This window comes from Protobothrops mucrosquamatus, unplaced genomic scaffold (assembly GCF_001527695.2).
Source record: "Protobothrops mucrosquamatus isolate PMUCROS unplaced genomic scaffold, P.Mucros_1.0 scaffold2636, whole genome shotgun sequence".
NCBI lineage: Eukaryota > Metazoa > Chordata > Lepidosauria > Squamata > Viperidae > Protobothrops > Protobothrops mucrosquamatus.
Window position 1 is genome coordinate 131,805 of NW_015388689.1, and position 15,692 is coordinate 147,496.

The 15,692-nt window shown below is 38.8% G+C and overlaps 1 protein-coding gene across 1 annotated transcript in view; it reads left to right on the plus strand.

Annotated features, from left to right (window-relative positions):
• The window catches only part of MMRN1 (multimerin 1), a 72,066-nt gene extending 68,902 nt beyond the window's left edge, over positions 1-3,164 (plus strand). The window contains exon 7 of the mRNA XM_015825438.1: positions 2,554-3,164. Coding sequence (XP_015680924.1) covers positions 2,554-2,975 — 422 coding nt within the window. The 3' untranslated portion in view covers positions 2,976-3,164. The remainder of the gene's footprint in view (positions 1-2,553) is intronic.
• The last annotated feature ends 12,528 nt before the right edge of the window (positions 3,165-15,692 follow it).

Below are 15,692 nucleotides of genomic sequence, written 5' to 3' on the forward strand. Positions count from 1 at the left end.
TCTTCTTCTTCTTCTTCTTCTTCTTCTTCTTCTTCTTCTTCTTCTTCTTCTTCTTCTTCTTCTTCTTCTTCTTCTTCTTCTTCTTCTTCTTCTTCTTCTTCTTCTTCTTCTTCTTCTTCTTCTTCTTCTTCTTCTTCTTCTTCTTCTTCTTCTTCTTCTTCTTCTTCTTCTTCTTCTTCTTCTTCTTCCCCTCCTCCTCCTCCTCCTCCTCCTCCTCCTCCTCCTCCTCCATTATCTTAAACATAGTTGGTGTTTTTTGGGCAAACTTGTTGCTTTTGAAAAGTATGTGATTAAACATTGGAGGGAAAGAAATCATGATTAAAAATCCCTCCTCAATAAAGTAGCACACGACTGCAAACTCACACACACTTTTTCTTGAGCATTTTGACATTGATTGTGAAGAGAATTGCTTTCTGTACAATTTAAAAATTCATTTTTTTTCCTTTTTCTTCTTTATTTCTTGGGAATTTGACAGAAGGCCTGGGGGAAAGTTTATAACTCTACCTGTGTCTGCTATATGAAGCTGATCCCACTTAAATCAGCAATTCCGCATGAGAAAACAACAAAAGGCAGGCTGGGATGTTATGGCAGGCTTAGAGGGCGAATTGCTGAAAATAGAATCTCTGAGCACCGATTCCCCCATGCACTCCTTCCTCATTAAACTTATTCTGTGACATGACAGCATTATGCTGATTTCTCCTCCCTTTTTTCTCCCCATTGGCTACTACTTCCTGGGGGGGGGGAGGTGTAGAAAATTGCAGCAAAATGACAATATGGAAAAGGAAAGGAAGGGTGGTAGAGAATATTACTAGGAAGAGATATTCTCTTGCATTTTCCGCCTATTTCCTCATTTAATTTGAAGGAAAATTGTTTTTGAAACTCTTCCAAAAAAAAGCTGTCAACTTCAGTGAAGTTGTCATGGAAAGAGTGGTGGTGTTCCTGCCCTTATTTAATTATAAGCCAAAAGGTGTGTGTCTGTGCATGAACACCCTGCTTTTTACTGCACATACTTGTCTTCAAACAACTTGATTTCTCACGCTTTCTATTTTTTTTTTTGCCCTATTGAAAAATTATCCCGCCCATGCATTTGGTAAATAATTTTGTAATATAATTGTCCCCAGCTTTAATCAAGAATTAAATTAGTAACATTAGTGATAACAGAATAACAGATTTGGAAGAGACCTTGGTGGTCTTCTAGTGACTAGTCCAACCCCATGATCAAGCAGGAAACCCTATACCGTTTCAGACAAATGGTTGTTCAATCTCCTCTTAAAAACCTCCAGTGATGGAGCACCCACAACTTCTGGAGGCAAGTTGTTCCACTGGTCCATTGTTCCCACTGTCAGGAAATTTCCCCTTAGTTCTAGGTTGCTTCTCTCTTTGGCTAGTTTCCATCCGTTGCTTCTTGTCCTGCCTTCAGATGCTTTGGAGAATTTAACAATTGATTTAAAAAAACAAAAAGAGCATGGATTAAGACAGTTCAGGTAGGAAACTGACAAATGGTCACAAATCAGCCTGCCCCCTGGCCTAGAGACAAAGCCAAGCCTTGGAGGCTTTCCAAACACAAATTCCTGAAATACGGGTAGTCCTCGACTTACAACCATTCATTTAGTCACTGTTCAAAGTTACAACAGCACTGAAAAAAGTGACTTATGGCCGTTCTTCACACTTAGTGTTGCAGAAATCCCATGGCCATGCGATCAAAATTCGGAGGCTTGGCTTGGCAACTGGCATGTATTTATGACAGTTGCAGTGTCCCAGGGTCATGTGATCACTTTTTGCGACCTTCTGACAGGAAAAGTCAATGAGGAAGTCAGGTTCACTTAACAACTGTGTTACCAATTTAACAGCCGCAGTGATCCACTTAACAACTGTGGCCAGGAAGATCGTAAGGTGGGGCAAAAGTCACTTAACAACCGTCTTGCTTATCAACAGAAATTCTGGGCTCAGTTGTGGTCGTACGTCGAGGCCTACCTGTATGGAATTCAGTGGGGATGTTTCTCCAGCATACAGGAGAGGCCACAGAGAAGGCCTCTGCCTAATGACTCTGCTCCTTCACTGATGAAAATCCTGTCAGATCAGAAGAGTTGAAAGAACCAGGGAAAGATGGTCTTGTAGTATGAGCTTTAAAATTTTAACAAACAAAAATAATGCAAAAAATATATATATCTTCCATTGGGAACCTTTTTATATATAAGTGTTACAACAGATTAAGATAAGGCACACTGATGAAGACTGGGACCACAGAAAAGGGCTAAAGCTCCCTTAGCAATCTGAATCATGCCTATAAGCACTCCTGTGATTGACTATTGTAAGAATGGTATCCCATTAAGGGTGGTCTTCAGAAAGTTCTAAAACTTTAACAAGTGTTCTGAGGGCAGCCTCATCGCAGCTCTGAGGTTTCATCTCTGTTTTTGATTTTCGACTTTGCAACGATGGGTTTAAGTGGGTCATCATGTCTACTACCGTTCAAAAGCTCTACCCAAGTTTTTTTTTTTTTTTACAATATTCAGTTTTCTTACAATATTATTTTATTGCTCGTTTGTTTTGCAGATTTTTCAAAGGGGTCTTACAGATATGCACCAATGATCGCCTTCTTTGCTTCGCACACCTATGGAATGAACACACCTGGTCCTATTCGATTTAATAATCTGGATGTCAACTACGGGACCTCTTATGTCCCTGCAAATGGAAGGTTCCGCGTACCCTACTTGGGAGTCTATGTCTTTGAGTATAACATTGAGTCAAGCAGCCCATCCATCTCAGGCTATTTTGTGGTTGATGGAACAGATAAGCTAGCTTTCCGATCTGAAAATGGAAGCGGAGACAAATATGTCACTAGAGTAGTTACTGGAGATGCCATATTGGAACTGAACTACGGACAAGAAGTTTGGCTCAGACTGGCCAAGGGCTCTATCCCAGCAAAATACCCACCTGTAACTACATTTAGTGGCTACTTATTGTACCGTACATAAAAGCTGCCATCCAATATTTCTTCCCTGTTACTTCTAACTTCTTTCTATCCAAATAAAGGAAATCTTCTTTAGAGTTCCCAGCTCTTCTTTGGTAGATTTCCTGTGCCTCTAATTTTTGCACAATAGACAGAAATAAGATAGGAAATACTTTCCCTATGCTTGGATTTCAGTACTGGCCAAACAATACAAAACAAAAAAACACAACAACAGATGATAACTTGGCTAATGACAAAAGGATCCTACTCAATTTTTCCCAATTTTTCCCAATCTTGGCAACTTTCAGACATGTAAATTTCAGCTTTCTGAATCCTTATCTATGGCCATGCTGGCTATAGAATTCTGAAGTCTGAAGTCGACAAATATAGAAATGGCTAGATTAGGGAAACCGTGTTGTGCATGATGTTATAGATATTCTAACTGTGTAAAAAAATCTTTGGAGAACATGTAACTTAATTATATTTTGATAGCTCATGATATTCATATGATATCAGCTAAGGGCAAATCGACACCAAGCTTGCCCTATCTCAGTGGTGGCGAACCTATGGCACGGGTGCCAGAGGCGGCACTCAGAGCCCTCTCTGTGGGCACGCGCGCCGTCACCCCAGTCCTAAGCCTTCAGCTGGGTTTTATAAAACCTTTTCGCTTTAGGCCTCCGCCGCCGTGTACAAAAAAAAAAAAGGTTCAATCAATCAGTCAATTTCAACTTCTCGCGGGGAAAAAAAAAGATCTCGCAAAGTTGGAATTGATTGGTTGAACTTTTTAGTCTCACCCAGTCTGCTGTTACCACCGCAGCCACCCCCACCCAATGGGCCATGCCCACCCAATGGGCCACACCCACCCGGCACCCGACGATGCATAAGTGGGTTTTGGGTTGCAGTTTGGGCACTCGGTCTCTAAAAGGTTCGCCATCACTGCCCTATCTACTTTGTTTTCTTTTTATTAGAAAAACTGAAGTTATTCAGCTATAACATCTTCTGCCTTCTGTTGAGTTAAACATCATAGCACAAACTACAAAAGTTGTACCTGAAGCTTTGGAGGATCACTACAAAACTACAAAAGTTGTACCTGAAGTTTTGGAGGATCACTTGCCCTCCTAGTAATATGCTAATAGATTCTGGTCTGCCTGCTAACTATTTCTAAAGCCATTGTTTTGTTCGTTTACAACTTGTATCTGAATGTTCCTGTTCCCATGTCAATGGGCTGAAAAGACCCAGGTGATATATGCTCCTTTTATATTGAGGCCTTTTATATATTCTCTCTCCATAGCCATATGAAGTAGTATTATGAAAAACTGTCAATATATTAGGAACAGGGTGGCAAAAATATTTTACAGCTAAGAATTTTGGGGGATTTTTTTGGGGGGTGGTGGTGGTTTTAAGTTAATTTACTTTGGCTTCAGAGAGAGGCAGTAGTAACATATTCACATCACTGAAAGAAGTAGTTGGAGGAAATGTGATCTGTTTTTTTCTCTACTTTGGGGTCTAGGAAAGTTAAAATGGCAAAATAGACATTAAGCGTATAAAAGATTAATGTTCCTCCTTTTTTTTTGCCCTTATTTTTGAGAGCATTTTTGTAGTTTATTGATTTTTTTGCCCTTATTTTTGAAATGGGGAACATCGTTCTACTGAAAAAATCACTGATTTATTTCCACATTTTAACTGCATGATCTTGAGGAATTCTAGAAGCTGCAGAATGAGAGTGACATTTTCCTACCTTGAATTAGGAGGAAGATTCAGAGTGATGAAATGCAGTTGATTTCATTTGCCAAATTCAGTATGTGGTTGAAACCATATGCAGAATTTCACCTTATCCTTCCATCATGTATAATTCAGAAGCTTAAGTCTCATAACAAAATTAAATTTTAATACTCTTATTTACCCATGCTACATTTTGTAGCTATACAAAATTAAAGTGTAAATGTACTGTAAAAACTATCAATTTAAATACTGAATTTCCAAGATGTGTAATTGTTTTTTGAGCTTTTTAATAAATTGTGTGTCATGCATGTAAGAGATTAATAAATGAATCAAAGCATAAGTGATCTTTAAGGATCTTGAATGGAGGTAATTTCATTTGCTTTAAACAACAAAAACAGAAATTGTTGCAAAAATTATCTCTAATGTAATGTTATTCAATGTTAGCAACTCTAAGAAGTGTAGACTTCAACTCCCAGAATTCCCCAGCTAGCTGGCTGGGAAATTCTGGGAGTTGAAGTCCACACATCTTAGAGTTGTAATGGTTGAGAAATGCTGTTGTAATGCATCACTTATTTCAAAAGAAGTATATGGTTTTCTGGTCACCAACATGGCACACCATCCAGAAAGGAGTGCTTTGCTAAAAATCCAATTAAAAATCCATATATTTAAACTGTATTTACTCAGTTAGTCAATTAACTGCATCAATTAAGGGACTTTCATCATTCCTGCCTCTACTGTTGACTGATAAGGAATCTGTGATGCCTTAAATGTCAAACAAAATGAGGTGTAGGAGCACAGTTGTACTGTCAACCGTTACTGAGAACCGTTTCAATCTACTCCATGTGTGTGTTTTTTAAATTCTGTCTTCTGTTTATAAGATAAATCTTCAACATGCCATAAATCCTGGATGTATATATTACTACCCTTTTCTCCACTGGTACCATATCGTTTTGTAAATACTTAAAATCCCCAATTTGTCACTAAACTATCCTAGCGTATCATTGAATTCTATCGTGCCTCTTGCCCACATGGCTGAATCCCTCCCCACCCCTTGTATGACTTTGTCAGTTTAATCATCTATTTAGCCCCCTTTACTTCTGCTATGGATAAGGCTAAATGGCGTGGAAATTACCCTGCAGATGAAATTCAAATGATCCACTGGAGACTGCATCTTACTCTTAAATATGACTTTCTTTGCCCTTGCTGCCCTTGTCACTAAATCCTTTAAGCCAGGTTTCTAGCCACAGAGATGTTAATTGTTTTCTTTTAAACTGAGATTCCTGATAGGCTTTCTTGTTATCCTTTCCCTCTGATGTAAACAAATTTCATTTCTTCAAACAACACCTGTGACCTTTAGGTGTTTAATATATGGAGGTGAAATCTAGTGTATGGGTGCTGCTCTAAGGCAGAATCCTCACCTCCTGATGTTCAGGTCAATCTTGGGTCTTTATAGGTATCTCTCCTAAAGGCTGATTGAATAACTTTAATTGTGAAATGAATGGGTATTTATATATGAGTTATTCTATGGGTTAAGGTTGTTGTTAGTTGCAAAGTCGTGTCCAACCCATCGCGACCCCATGGACAATGTTCCTCCAGGTCTTCCTGTCCTCTACCATCTTCTGGAGTCCATTTAAGCTCACGCCTACTGCTTCAATGACTCCATCCAGCCACCTCATTCTCTGTCATCCCCTTCTTTTATTGCCCTCAATCTTTCCCAGCATTAGGCTCTTCTCCAGTGAGTCCTTCCTTCTCATTAGGTGGCCAAAGTATTTGAGTTTCAACTTCAGGATCTGGCCTTCTAAAGAGCAGTCAGGATTGATCGCCTGTAGGACTGACCGGTTTGATCACCTTGCAGTCCAGTGGATTCACAGAAGTCTTCTCCAGCACCATAGTTCAAAGGCCTCAATTCTTTTGCGCTCAGCCTTTCTTATGGTCCAACTTTCACAACCATACATTGCAACTGGGAAGACCATGGCCTTGACTATACATACTTTTGTTGGCAGGGTGATATCTCTGCTTTTTAGTATGCTGTCTAGATTTGCCATAGCTTTCCTCCCCAAGAGCAAGCATCTTTTAATTTCTTGGCTGCAGTCCCCATCTGCGGTGATCTTGGAGCCCAGGAAGATAAAATCTGTCACTATCTCAATTTCTTCCCCATCTATTTGCCAGGAATTGAGAGGGCCGGATGCCATGATCTTGGTTTTCCAACTTGCCTTGATTCACGGATCTTACATTCCAGGTTCCTATGGAGAATAGATCTTTACAGCATCAGACTTTCCTTTCACCATCAGATGCATCCACAGCTGAGCATCCTTTCGGCTTTGGCCCAGTCGCTTCACTCTTTCTGGCACTACTAGTACTAGCCCTCTGCTCTTCCCCAGTAGCATATTGGACACCTTCCGACCTGAGGGGCTCATCTTCCAGCATCATATCTTTTTGCCTTTTGTTACTGTCCATGGGGTTTTCATGGCAAAGATACTGGAGTGGGTTCTCCAGTGGATCACATTTTGTCAGAACTCTCTGCTATGACCTGTCCGGCTTGGGTGGCCCTGCACAGCATAGCTCATAGCTTCATTGAGTTATGCAAGCCCCTTCACCACGACAAGGCAGTAATCCATGAAGGGGATAGATTAAGGTAGTGAAACAATAAAGAACAGAAGAGATCATTGGTGACGGATTCATTCATTCACTTCCATATACAGTTTGGGTCAGTTTGAACCAAAGAGATGATACTTGACTGCAATCATGGCATCAATCACTGATCCTGTCCAAGAAAACTTTTGCCATTATATTTGTGCTTTGAGAGATGGTATTTAGGGGCAGTAGGCAACGTCCCATTTCAGACACAAAGCCAGTAGGATGACAATTTGTAGACATATGTATATGTATTTATTGACCCTTCTCTTGGCTACCATCATGGAACAACCATAGAGCTGTATCCAGAAATGGAATGACTGTCTTATTCAATTCAGTTTGCACCTCAGTATAGAGAAGACTGAGTATTTAGAGACTAGCCTAAGTATCTCCACCATCCAGGTAAGTGGCAAAAATCTACTAAAGACAAACTCCTTCCATTACTTAGGATCCCATCTGTAAAGTGATGGTGGCATTAAGGGAGAAGTGTGTGCAAGGGTGCATATAACATGGGTATTGTGGAAGGAGATCACTGGAATACTCTGCGATAGGCTTATGCCAATTCACTAATATTGCAATGGTACTGTCATGGTTCTGATAGATGAAACCAATCGAAAGAACTTGAAGGCAAAGATTTCTTCCTTAAAGAACATTTTATTTAGGAAACAAGGTATCGGCACTTACATAGCTGAACCCAAGACTAAAATTCCCTCCCCCCTGATTCAAAGTAACAAGTTGCAATTCCCACCCGAGAAAGGCTGTCATAAATCACATTCACCAATTATTCTAAAACGCGGGCTCTCCTCGCAACTTTTCAACCCGCCAAACTTTATCTAACATAGACCTTGATTCTCACCCAGCTGCAATTGTTATGGCTAACAGAAAATGCTGAAGCATTTTCCCCCTTCTACATCTGAGAATCTCAAACAACAGAAAAAAGTACAAGGAAAGCAAAAGGTAAAATGGCTACAGTTTCTCAATTGTCGCAGCGCTGACATGTACAAAATGACGTTCCTTGTCTACAGTTTTCTTGGTGAAATTTTTGGAATTGGTTTCCTGTTACTTCCTTCTTACGACTGAGAGAGAGTGATTGACCCAAGGTCACACAGCTGGCATTGGGTCCAACTTAATAATAATAATAATAATAATAATAATAATAATAATAATAATAATAATAATAATAATAATAATAATAATAATAATAATAATAATAATATAATAATAATAAAAAATAAAAAATAAAATTTAAATAAAAAACAAAGAATAACTGAGCATTTAGAACAGCACAAAAACAACAGAATAAGGCTGCCTGCATTGAAGCTTTTTCCAAAGAAACAGCTAGCACAAGCATTAAAAGATGCAAATACTGCAATATCAAGTATAAGCATCAATTCAGTACAAGAAACAAACCAACTGCAGTTATAACTGAATACCTGCGATGCAAAATCAACAAAGAAGAAAAATAAACAATGCACCACAAAAATGGAAGGTTAGACTGGAAAATAAGATCAGCAAGTTCAAAAGCAAGCAAGCTAGAACAGATGAAAAAAAAGAAGCTGAAGAACAAGGAGACCAAAGAATACCTAATCAAGAAATACCACTTAGAAACAAGGAAGATCAAGGAAGCACTGGAAATAATAAAGCAGCAAATAACAGCTATAGCCAGGAAAATCAGCAGATACGAAGCTCGAATTGCAAATTATAGGCAGAACCTCCAATTTCAGAAACGTTTCTACCAATCCATCAAAGGAGAAACTGCAATGAATCAGTCAGTACTGACAAGGAAGAAATAGTGCAGTTCTGGAAGCAGATATGAGATAACCCAAAGAAATACAACAAGGATGCAGTTTGGTTAAAAGAGGTGGATGCAAATAAAACAGAAGTTGAAATGAAAGAACTAGTAATAACAACAGAATGGTAGAAAAAAGAACAAGGAAGATCAAGAATTGGTCAGCACCAGGTGAAGATGAACTGCATGGGTTTTGGTTGAAACATCTGTTATATACCCACTCATTGCCAAGCAGTTCAACAACATACTACAAGGAGGAGAAATTGAAAAGTGGCTAGCAACTGGGAAAACCTACCTAATAATGAAAGATCCAGCAAAAGGGGCAACACCAGGCAACTATAGGCCAATTACCTGCTTACCAACAACTTTCAAATTGCTGATAGTGTGGTAGCTGATGCAGTCCAACAGCATCTAGTTGAAAATAATCTCTTTCCACCTGAGCAGAAAGGAAACCGCCCCAATTGCAGAGGAACAAAATATCAACTCCTAATAGACAAAATGATCTTGGAAAACTTCAAGAGAAGGAAGACCAACCTGACTGTTTTGTTCGATAGCGCCCAATGTTCAAGTCTGTCAAGATCCTCCTGTATCTTAAGCCTATCATCTGGCTGATTAACTCCCAAAATAGAATCAGGACAAAGGGAACATCCCTGAGGAGAACTACCTGCCCTGCCCCTGACAGGATTAAGCCCCCCAAAATAGAAACCGGACAAAGGAGATACCATTTAGGACAAAGAAAAGAACATCAAGCAACCATTAAAAACACAAAAGAAAGAGCCAGGCCAGCCACAGCCCCAGGGTAGAAAAAGCATATAAAAAGCCACACATGGGACCAGGGGTTCACCTTGCAAGGCAGGAACGCTGAAGTCACTTGTCTGTCACTTTATTGCCTTCCTGTCATAAAGACCTGCTTTGCGGTAGCTGCTGTCCTCAAATTTCTTCATCGTCGGCTTTCCCCAGCTGGAAACGAACCGGGAAATTCTTCTGACAGTAGCCCCTTAGATATTGGAATACTGCTATCATGTCACCCCTAGTCCTTCTTTTTATTAAACTACTCATACTCAATTCCTGCAACCTTTAATTTCAGTCCCCTTTGTTGCTCTTCTCTGCACTCTTTCTAGAGTTTCAACGTCTTTTTTATATTGTGGCGACCAAAATTGGATGCAATATTCCAAGTGTGGTCTTACCAAGGCATTATAAAGTGCCTAAAATCTATATAAAACCTATAAGAACTACTAAAAAGAGTTCAGGAAGCAAAACCTTTGTTGCCCAGTGTTATTGAATAAGATTCTTTGTTTCAGGTAGCAAAATGTTTGGTGCTGACAGTGTGAGCACACCAACAATAAGAGTATTTATCTATAATCCTCATGTCCCTCTTAATTCTGTTTGTGTTGAGAGCATCCTCTGAATGTTTTTGAACTTCTTATGACTACTACGCTTGCTACTCCAGACAGGGTTGTCTTCCAAATGTCACAAGTTGTGACAATCCACCCCATTCCCCAGTGGCACACAAGTCAACACACTTCATTTGAATTTCACTGAGTCGAGGAAGTAGGCTATTGGCTCCTTAATCTAAGGAAGCATTTGTCTTTGAACGTAACTGCAAATCGATGAAATCAGTAAGGCTGACCATTATGCAGAGGAGAGTGGAATCAATCATTCTCCCTTCCCTTAGATCTGTCTCCTCCCTTTCCACGGTCTTTAAGAATAAGTGTAAAAAGCATCACAGGCTGCACTTTTGTTTTATGTTTTCCCTGCTAATCCAAGGATGAGCGTTCATCTCAAGCCAAGCTCAAAAAAGGCATCCAAGCCCTGTGCCCTGCATACGGCAAGGCAAGCAGCCACTGCCTCTGTATATTTGGATAGTCCAATTACCATGGCAACGTTTTTATCTGCTTTGGTTTTGACAAGCCCATCCAATTTATTGTGGCACTCGGAGCTATTATTTCCTCACTTATGCCCAGCAAGCCATCTTTGAATGCATTTGCCAGCACTTCAACTTTTAGCATGCTATGTTGCAAGCTGCCACTTTTACAGCAAGCCTCTTTTGCTAGCTGAGCAGCAAGAATTCCAGGCCACATTTATACATCTGAGATGATTGTCATCACCACCAGCACCACCATAACCATCATCTTCATCTTCTTCTTCATCATCATCATCATCCTTCCAAATTTTTCAAGGACTTTATTTTTTGCAGACTGAGAGATTGTTCCTCTATTAACGCCTTCTTTTTTTAAAAAAATGCAGATTATGATGAAGAGATGGACATAAATGGTCTTCTAAATTTTTTTCCATAAAATTGAGTAGATGACTTCTCCTAATTCTTCAAGAATTTCTCAAGGGGGAGGATTTTCCTTCAGCAATAGCAGTCACACCACAATTGAAAAAGTTATCTCATTCATTCTTTGAGTATAAATAGAACATCAAAAACTAGAGAGGCTGCAGACCACTGGAGAGGAGATAGTGCTATAAAAGACTGTGTTGACACATGTTTGTGTGTGTGTGTGTGTGTGTGTGTGCACAGACACATATTTTGTTGCCTCACAGCTAACTTCAAGATCACCATTTCCAACCTATAAGAATTTTATTCCCTTTTGAACAAACTCCTAATGCAAATTCTTCTTCATCAAACTGAATTAAAATCTTTGGCCCACCACTCCATGGAAGTATACAGTAATAGGTTATATGGCTAAAGGTGGAAAATTGATAAAGATAATTAACTCCGGGGATCCATAATAAGCCAACTGCAATTTTGTTTTAATAGGACCCTGGGGAAAACTTTGTACTTCAAAGATGTCCAAATATGAAATGCCACCTTTTAAGAAATACACCTGATGTCAGTCTTGCTGACATTTTAGCCCTGGTCCAACTTAGAGCTATTTTGTTGAGCATCAAAGAATTAATAGAGCATAATGCAGTGGATGCAGTGAAGAGACTTTTGCTCTATTCCTATAATTCTATGTTTTTATTGATATTTTACTGATATATTATAATGCTTGTTTGCTGAAATGAATGGTAGATATCAAACCAATTCACATGCACATGTATCACTCATTTTTTCCCTTTCTCACCTGGTAAATCAGGTACTTGATTTCTTTGTTTTAACCTTTCCATTGAAATCTGGTCTAAGAGCCATTACACAAGTGTACAAATTATTACATCTGTTACTTTTTAGTGTGATTATGGGAAGGAGAAACCTGCATTTTTAAGACTGCAATCAGTACCTAAACTTGTGTATGTGGGAAATATTTCTATACTTGGATATTTATTTATACAGGATTTTTGTTTAAAAGAAAGCATACTATTGACTCCTTAAGCCTCAATACTGTCTTAAATTGTTTTGGTTTTTTATTTTCTAACATTCACAACATTGCTTCAGAGTCTCATTTTAGTTCTGTTAATTATAATAACCAGCGTCTTGAGAAACTTTTCCACTCGCAAACATCGTTTGGATCACCATTTATCTGACAAAGCATATATTGTGATATGGCTAGAATTTGTTTGGCTCGGCCAATCACAATTTTTGTTCAGACCTCTTCTGTCTATTAAATGCAATATGGACAGGTCCCCCCCCCCAAAAAAAAGACAATTACTGAGATTCATGCAGTGTGAACAGGCAAGACCGTGGATTGGAAATATTTGGAGTTCAGAGATTATACGCAAATTAACCCTCCGTCATTATGTGGGATAATCTTATATATTTAGAAGAAAGGCATTTCCCTGGCATGTTTAAGCAGCTCTGCAAAGGTAAGAATGCAATCCTGAAATAAGACAGGAAATGGGAGAGATGTGAGAATTTGCAGGAACAAAACTTGACCTCAGCCCTTTTAGGGGAAGTATGCTCTAGTTCAGGGGTCTTCAAACTTGGCCCTTTTATGACTTGTGGACTTCAACTCCCAGAATTCCTCAGCCAGGCATGCTGGCTGAGGATCTCTGGGAGTTGAAGTCCACAAGTCATAAAAGGGCCAAGTTTGAAGACCCCTGCCCTAGTTTATCACAGGTAAGTTGCTTGGGAGCCATATCAGGAGGTTTCTAAATTTTGGGAGACACGTTTATGCTGCTCAGGGCAACCTTTACTTTGGCAAGCGACTGTGGATTTTTCCAGCAGCAGCATTGCAGCAACTAGTCAATTCCATTATTGATTTGAATGTGATTTGTCCTTGCTTGGATGTTTTCACCATTTCTAGGCATCCCAGTATACGCAAACTGTCAATGGTTCACTTGCTTATCCATAAAGAGCAGTTTTCAAATGCTTACATTCAAAACACTGATTGTTTCATAGCAATTGGAGAACTTATTTATTTCCAAAGGATTTTGACATTGCTCTTTAATTTTAAACAATTCAGGACAAATTGTAATAGGGTGAAGGCATTGTAATAGTAATAAAGTTGGAAGGGACCTTGGAGGTCATCTAGTAATCCAACCCCCTGCTCAGGCAGGAAACCCTATACCATTTCAGACAAATGGCTGTCCAGTCTCTTTTTAAAAACCTCCAGTGATGGTCATGGGATCAAAGTCCGTACACTTGGCAACTGGTTCATATTTATGATGGTTGTAGTGTTCCAGAGTCACCTTTTGCAACCATCTGACAAGTAAAGTCAATGGGGAAGCCAGATTTACTTAACAACTGTGCTACTAACTTAACTGCAGTGATTCACTTAACAAGGAAATGGCAAGAAAGATAGTAAAATGGGACAAAACTCACTTAACAAATGTTTCACTTAGCAACAGAAATGTTGGGCTTAATTGTGGTTGTAAGTCAAGGACTACCTGTAATTAATAAGCCATACATTTAACTTGTATATAAATTCCAGCAATTTCCAACTGAGGACCAATAATAATAATAATAATAATAATAATAATAATAATAATAATAATAATAATAATAATAATAATAATAATAATAATAATAATAATAATAATAATAATAATAGTAATAATAAAGTTGGAAGGGACCTCAGAGGTCATCTAGTCCAACCCCCTGCTCAGGCAGGAAACCCTATACCATTTTAGACAAATGGCTGTCCAGTCTCTTCTTAAAAACTTCCAATGTTGGAGCATTCACCGATTCTGGAGGCAGGTTGTTCCACTGGTTAATTGTTCTAACTGTCGGGAAGTTTCTCCTTAGTTCTAGGTTGCTTCTCTCCTTGATTAGTTTCCATCCGTTGCTTCTTGTCCTGCCTTCAGGTGCTTTGGAGAACAGCTTGACTCTCTCTTCTTTGTGGCAGCCCCTGAGATATTGGAACACTGCTATCATGTCCCCCCTCGTCCTTCTCTTCATTAAACTAGACATATCCAGTTCCAGCAACCGTTCTTCATATGTTTTAGCCTCCAGTCCCCTAATCATCTTTGTTGCTCTTCTCTGTACTCTTTCTAGAGTCTCAACATCTTTTTTACACCATGGTGACCAAAACTGTTTTTATTCATATTCTGCTGGCTCACAGGTTCCTGACCTAGACATACTGCCCAGGACAGTATACAGGAAAGAGTGCCCTGTACATAGGTCTCTTTGATATCTATGTGCCTATTAGACACCTGGTTTTAAAAATGTTCAAAAAGAAAATATAATCTGAATAGAAGGCTAAATCTTGGGAAACTACAATTTATTTAATGCTTTGCATTTTTTTTTATTCACGAACCGTGTTTCAACCGGGAAATAAAAAGTGGCAACTATTATACCAGCATTATTAATTACGCGGTGATAGGCTGCTTTGCATTTTACAAGACAAAGATAAAAATGCAGTTCCTAGTCTGATGAGCTTGTAATGTAAAAATCAAACTCCCATCGACTGATCATACTACGAATGTATCACCCAGTTACCTAGCAACTTCTGAGATCTGATTAACCCCTTTTTAAAGGGTGTACAAAACTCTTGGGAGAGTGAATTCCCAAATGATTTTCCATAAATTTTATACCTGTCAGCTTCATGCTTTTCATATCATTGCCCAACTGTTAACAAAAATATTTCTAATGGTTAATTGATGTATGAAATTAACTGTTCCCCTATTGATAAAATTGGGCTAATAAAAAAAGCCTTTGCCATCTTTTTGTGGGTTTTATTAATGGATGGGGAGTTTCTTTCTGACTTATAATCTTTAGATACAATGCATAAAATCTGAGGTGAAAGTTAATTTGGGATATATGGTTTCAGTGTTGCCTGAGGTAGAAAGAACTAGATAAACTTTCCAGGAGATATTTTTCAGATAAAATAGTTTTCCTTAAAAACAAAACAAAAACCTGATCTCTCCAAGCTGTCAAAATGGTTGCTCTTACACATCTTAGAAAAAGAAAAGGAAACGGAAGGGAAGGGGAGGAAGGAACGGAGGGATGGAGGAAGGAACGGAGAGAGGAGAAGGGAGGGAAGGGAAAGAAAGAAAAAGAAAGAAAAAGGAAGAAAGAAAGAAAGAAAGAAAACTAAATAATATATGGCTCTTTGCAGAATATGGAATATTGCAACAATAGTGTCTTCCTCCTCCCTCACCCACCCCCTTCTCTTGCTCTTTTCTTGGAACTTTTAAGTGGGTGAAGAAAGAAAGAAAGAAAGAAAGAAAGAAAGAAAGAAAGAAAGAAAGAAAGAAAGAAAGAAAGAAAGAAAG